The following is a 7,244-nucleotide window of genomic DNA, read 5'->3' as shown; positions in this document are numbered from 1 at the left end:
AGAGATGAGATATTATAAAGATAATATATAACGTATTTTCTATAAATGACTTGTTGTCTCGTCTGATTAATTTGCATTGGATGGTATATTTATTCTTCATTTCTTCAAGTTGTGTACATCACCCAATTTAAATTTCTTTATTCCTCTTTCTACTTGGGTGGGGGGTGGGCGTGGGGGTATTTGTTTTTACACAAAACTACAAGTTATGAAAAACAGAAACAAACGTGAAGCTGATTTTGTCTGATCAGCATTTACCATGCTTACTAAGCTAAAAGAAATCTTAATTTCACCAACCATGTAACACTTGACCTGTCTAAAATGGAGGTACAAATCTCTCTCTCTCTCTCTCTCTCTCTCTCTCTCTCTCTCTCTCTCTCTCTCTCTCTCTCTCTCTCTCTCTCTCTCTCTCTCTCTCTCTCTCTCTCTCTCTCTCTCTCTCTCTCTCTCTCTCTCTCTCTCTCTCTCTCTCTCTCTCTCTCTCTTCATATCATATATAAATATATATATATATATATATATATATATATATATATCCATATCACATATATATCATATATATTACAAACTCATTAACGATTGAAATGGTTGTAATAGCAAGATATGGTTGTATCTTTATGTGTATATCATGTACACGTATATACAACCTGCATATCTTCCAAACTGCTTTCTTTGTCTAGTTGCAATGTATTTCATATTCAGTCTAGTAATGAACAATTATGCACCCTGACATTTAATTTTAAATCAATCACATCAAAGTATAAGACGCGTCTCTAAATCAAGCTACGAACCTCAAAATCATCAACATGACAATTACTTTGAACTTTGGTTTAGAAAACAATAGCCTGATATGAGTTTTAAAACCACCATTTGACTAATACATGTGACTAACAATAACATTACAGCTTGTAAAACTACCAGTATCATTCACATGACCCGTTCCGTGAATACTTAGAGATGCACAATTAGAGTTAATGAGAGTCAGAGTGCAAACTTAAATGTGCTGTTCATTTTTAAAGTCAGAAAGAGGCTTACCACTAAATAATAAAACAAAATGTATTTATATACATATCATTTCCTCATGTGTGATATTGTAGGATATGTAGCCAGTTATTAACTAGACAAACAAAAGGTGTACACACTGGCAGACACTGAATGTAGATTCACATCAATCTTATTAAAATCTAAAATATAGGTCGTCAAATCTTTTTTTTTTTTTACAAAGAAATCATGCTCTATATACATGTGTAAGCTTAGTTTACGTGGTTTTTTGTCATGATCACCTCGCTCTACGAAACTTTCAATACCCATATGACGATTCAAGCACAAACAGAATAAAGTAGGTGTGTGTGTGTGTGTGTGTGTGTGTGTGTGTGTGTGTGTGTGTGTGTGTGTGTGTGTGCTGAGGACAGGTTGGTTGACATGGTACATGTACCTGCGACTCCACGATACTCTTTCATACTGTTCTACTATATATAGTGAGGTCACACGTCTCAGGTTATGTTAGCAAGTATAGTGGAATCACATGTCTAAAGTGTGGACAGGTTAGGGTGTTTTTTTTCAGTACTTTCTTTATATATATTTGATATAGGTATATATTCAGTTGCATTTAGCTAGGGAGTATTGATCTAAATTGGTAGTTAGGGTCATCAATGATTATCATTGACAGGGTACCTCCGGATTGATACTGCTAACTTACCATACTCGCTATAGTCAATCGTCTGTAATAGTACATGGATCTTCCACTGACAATTTGAAACCTGATCGCAGTATGGGTCGCAAAATTGCAATATTTATGATATTGGTTGCTATAGTTATTGGACTGTATAAGTGTGGGTTTCTTACGAAACGACCAGAACCTATAGAGTACGGTGATGGCTGGTGGGGAGCCGGAGACAAGCCCAGTGTCGAAGACACGACGATACGAAAGTTTGAGTTACACGTCGACGACGCAGTTCTGCTGGACCTCAAATCTAGATTGAATCGCACTCGATTTTTTGAACCACTGGAAAACTCCAACTTCCATTATGGGTTTAATCCGACGTATATGAAAACAGTACTCGAATATTGGATGAATAAGTACGATTGGCGAAAACAAGAAGAAATTCTGAATGGGTTTGATCAATTTAAAACAAACATTGAAGGCATCGATGTACATTATGTTCATGTGAAAGCGAAAGGAGTCGAAGCTGGTAAAGTTAAACCAATAGTTATGGTTCATGGATGGCCTGGTTCATTCACGGAATTCTACAAGATTATCCCAATGCTGACAGACCCCTTAAATCATGGAGGCACAGAGGATGACGCTTTTGAAGTGGTTATCCCATCCATACCAGGGTTCGGTCTTTCTGAAGCTCCACATAAGCCAGGTATGGTAACTACTGACAAAAACTTATATACCCATAGATTACATTTTTTGTTTTGGAAATATATTAAACTTTCCTATCTTTGTATTTTCTGAACTGTATATTTCACAAGTACGATTTTACAAATGGCATGATATACTGATGTGATACTGTGGTTGATTACGCACTAGGGCATGTTTATCCGTGTCTGTGAGTTGATGGTATTTCATTGGTGTGTACGTCATTTTCCAAGGCCTAGTACAAAAACTTGAAGGCTATCTAGTATCAGTCTACCATATTTTTTTGGCCTTGGAGCGGGAATTTAGAGCAGAGTATGAGAAGATGATTCTCAATTTATCGAACTATGGCCCTTCATACATAATTGGAAGTGTTAATTACAACCCCCGTAGTAATAGTTAAAATAGACAGTACCACTGGGATGCCACCATACATACAACGGTGTGTTTTGCTTCTATCAACACACCATTTTAAATATAATTATTAACGGTTGGCCAATGTATACATTACAAGTAATATTTGGACCCGTACTGGTGGCAACCGTAACAAAAACAAATCAACAATAACAACAGCAATAACAATAACAACAACACAAACTCCAACAGCATAAAAAACAATATTAACATCACGACAGTTCCTGCAGTGTTTTAGACAGTGCGCTGATGACCGGTCACATGCCACCGAAATGTTGTGTAAATAAAGGCTTTTACGTAGCCCTGTTACCAGTGGATGGATGGATGAATGAATGAATAAATGAATGGATGAATGAATGAATGAATGAATGAATGAATGAATGAATGAATGAATGAATGTGACTGAAATTATACATGTGTTTCTAATGCGGTATGCGATATGATATAATGTTGTTCCCCGGTGTTGTTCACATTTGACGCAGAATTTCAACGACACTTTGAGCTGCATATATATGTAAAAGCCTTATACGAAATGTCGGTGATATAGTAGTAAACTGATGCCAATAAGAGCACAAGTGAATAGGTTAATAATTCGTAGGTTGTATCACAGCTCTGATTTACACATAAACGAGATTGAACGCGAAGTGTTTTTATATACCCTGGTCGTTCTACGTCACGACAACTCGTGTCTACGTCATTGGTTGTGTGGTGCATGAAATATAAGTCAAAACGTTCAAAGTCAACATTATTTTCCCCAAATTTTTCACAAATGATGATTGAAGGGATATGATTTTATTATTCCCAATTGTTTTGCTTCATTCATACTCATGACCTAAAGGTCTTGTCACTGTAATTTGTTTTGCACTCGTAGTGACAAGGCCCCTCAGGTCACTCGTTTTATCAGAACGAAGACAATATTGGAGGATATTATTTATATATAATTATGTTTTGTTCTTACAGGTTTGGATCTCTATGATACTGCCCGTATATTTGATAAACTGATGACAAGACTTGGACATGATAACTATTACTATCAGGGTGGTGATTGGGGTTCAGTCATTGGGGTCGCTCTCACTTATATCAGACCAAGGTGAGAAAAAATCATGGTTTTTGTTCATTAATGTTAAGTCATAGTTCTATATATAAAAAATTGATTTCTTTGTAATAATTTTTCTTCGTCATAATCAGACTTATATATTAAATCACGTGTGCGCATTTTTTGAATTTATTTCGTGATGTGACGTGATGTCACAGTGATCATGTGATGTGATGTGATGATGTGATGTGATGTGACGTGATGTGATTGATATACTAGTATGATATGACGTGACGTGACGTGACGTGACGTGACGTGATGTGACATGACGTGATATTATTGGTCGAAGACTATATTGATTTAGCAAACAATCGACCCTACATTTCTTTAATTATTATGATTTGGGACTCAGAAAATCATATTCACTAACCCTCCCCATACAACCTCTTTACAATGAAGTTTTCTTAACTTGGCAAATCTGGCCGTGGAGAGGCCTACTCGACACTGGAGCGAGGAATCATGGGAGATAACTAATGTCAGGAGCTTCCTTTTGTTCGCACAGCTAGCTGGCCTCAGTTTTGTGCGGCCATTAGTTTCAAGAGGTGTGAAGCACCTAATAGGTAACATTGGCCTCGCCTTTACCGGCTCCTCCAACTGGTGTCTCTAGAATTTCTGTACTGAAATTAGATGTAGCAAATCACTTGTAAGAAATGTGAGTTACTACAAATAAATAAGAATGGATTATCGTATTAGTCTTGCAGGATACCATACTAATATGCCATTTGGTCAACCTCCACTGGGACCTTTGAAATGGGTCATTTCTAACATATTTCCATCACTGTACTTTGATGACGATGATAAAGACCACCTCTACCCTGTGTCTAAGTACATTAGACATCGCTATGAAGAGGCTGCCTATCTTAATATTCATTCAACCAAACCCGATACACCAGGTAAGATGTTATAACATGTTTTCTTTAAAAAATCATATATCATGGGTGAGTAGTTATCCCGATGTGACATTAAAATGTCACTTCCTTTCATATATTATCTGATTCACTGATTTTTCATGCAATGTGTCGGCTGGCCATCTACACACGTGCGCACGCACGAACGTATTCACACACACACACACACACACACACACACACACACACACACATACATATACATACATACATACATACATACATACATACATACATACATACATACATACATACATGGACATACATACACACACACACACACATACATACATACATACATACATACATACATACATACATTATACATACGTATGTACGTACACACACACACACACACACACACACACACACACACACACACACACACATACATACATATTCTACCAACGTTATTTAATCCTCTGTCTGTACAAATAATCACTCTGTTTACACACATACATACATAATAACAAATTTAAATGTGATCGGAGAAAATGTTATGCATTATTAAAGATTACTATATTTAAGCTTTTTGGCTTCTCCTTTTTTTTTTAAGGTTTTGCATTCAATGACTCTCCAATTGGTCTAGCTGCATACATCATGGAAAAATTTGTGGCATGGACTAATCCGGCACATATGGATTTAGAGGATGGTGGATTATTGAGTTATTACACAATGGATGAATTACTAAACAATGTTATGGTATACTGGATTAATGGCAATGTAGCATCTTGTCTCAGATTTTACAAAGAAAGTATTCCACGGACAATGGCACAACCTATGAAGTGAGTCTAGTTGGTATTTTACTTTTATTTTTTTCTTAGTTTCATCACTATATGAAGTTGAATATGATAGTATGGTAGTATTTATGTCTTATCTGACTGAACAATTTATCAGACTAATGTGTTTTAATGGTAAAATCCCCAGTCTTTAACCATGATGGTTCCATATCAGTATTTTCTACGATATGGGGACAGTAAGCTTATTGTAAGTAGTACATCTCCTAGAGTTCCCGTCTTTAGACCAGGGTTTGCTAACTAATTGCTAGAACATACAGCCGTGTCCCCAAATCTTTGCTAAAAAAAACTGTCATTGCCTAAAACTTGGGTGCATACGTATGGACCACGTCAAAACAATCTTAGTAGTATTCCCATCAAGCAGTAAACTCGTGTAAGTTGTGGCGTGTATGCTTGAAGGACATAACAGTTGAAGGTGCAAGTGTAATCTTTATCATCGAGAGTTTTGTACATTTGAAGATATGGCGCTTGTTTGGTAATGTGACTGTATATAGAATGTATTAAACTGTGGAAGCCAAGCTAGATACAAACTAAAACTATAATATTGTTCGATGTGGCAGATTATACAAGTGGGTGATAGCGTTGCCTAATTAGTTGTGCTGGTGATAATCACCCTGTAATCAAGCTAGTGTAAACATTGGAAGTCCCAAAAATGTACAGAGCATAATCATGGAAGTCATTAGAAACATCACGCCACCAACGTCTGTCAATTCAATAGCCTATAGTCGTATATGTCGCGGTGATTGTTTTACTTTGTGTCTATCTTAGTTGCCAACATATCAGTTTCCATTGTTTGTAGTCTAATATTGAGTGTTCTGGTTTATTCTATTTTACAGCCGTCAAAGTAGAGTTCCTACAGGCATCGCGTCGTTCAAGCACGAGGTCGGACACCTACCTGAATCCTGGGCAAAAGAGATATATCTTGATTTGGTTAGTTATACACGTATGCCAAGAGGTGGCCACTTTCCAGCTCTCGAAGTACCAGAATTACTAGCAGACGACATCAGACTGTTCAACAGGAGAATTGTAACAAGAAAGATGAACCCAGTAAAATAAGAAGTGTTTGTTGCGACGAACTGAAACTTTCTAATTTACTGGAATTTTAACTAAAATAATATCTTTTTATGTCGTGAAATAAAGTAAAATGTTGTATTGAATATTGAACCCAAGGCCTAAATAAACACCTTTTCTTCAACTTTATTGGAGCTATGGTCACTATCGCCTAATTTGATTCAAGATTTATATTTTGTGATTCCGGAATTTTGCCTCAAGAACTAGATTGACCAATAATAAGAATGTCAACATTCAAACTATATATCAACCTTGAATCAAATTTGGCTCGAGATGGCGATATCTGTGTGTAGAATGGTTTATACATGTTTATTGTTTTCACTCATATATACCCATATCTTGTTGTGAGTACGTTAAGGCAAAATGTATATTACTATTTCATCTATTCACAATATATACCTTCTCGCATGTCTTTATCAACATTTTGACTATATATTTTCTGGAAGATGACAGATTCATCCTTGCTAGCATGGGGTAACTTTTTTATGCGAGGTTCGAGCGCGGATTTAAAAACAATTGCAGGCCAAAAGTAAAATATTCTTCAGCATTTAAAATGCTGAAGAACTCAGACAGAAAAAAATGCCCAGGTATGACTGTGG

The 7,244-nt window shown here is 36.3% G+C and overlaps 1 protein-coding gene across 1 annotated transcript; it reads left to right on the top strand.

Moving 5' to 3' along the window:
- Window positions 1-1,768: 1,768 nt before the first annotated feature.
- LOC144435487 (epoxide hydrolase 1-like) lies at window positions 1,769-6,630 on the top strand. The gene is made up of 5 exons (XM_078124083.1): window positions 1,769-2,366; window positions 3,734-3,863; window positions 4,563-4,762; window positions 5,334-5,562; window positions 6,411-6,630. Exons 1-5 carry the CDS (start codon window positions 1,769-1,771, stop codon window positions 6,628-6,630), a joined length of 1,377 nt encoding a protein of 458 aa, XP_077980209.1.
- Window positions 6,631-7,244: the final 614 nt, after the last annotated feature.

This window comes from Glandiceps talaboti, chromosome 1 (assembly GCF_964340395.1).
Source record: "Glandiceps talaboti chromosome 1, keGlaTala1.1, whole genome shotgun sequence".
In the NCBI taxonomy this organism is placed as follows: domain Eukaryota; kingdom Metazoa; phylum Hemichordata; class Enteropneusta; family Spengelidae; genus Glandiceps; species Glandiceps talaboti.
The sequence above is the reverse complement of the archived record's forward strand: the minus strand, read 5'-3'. Positions and strand labels throughout refer to the sequence as shown.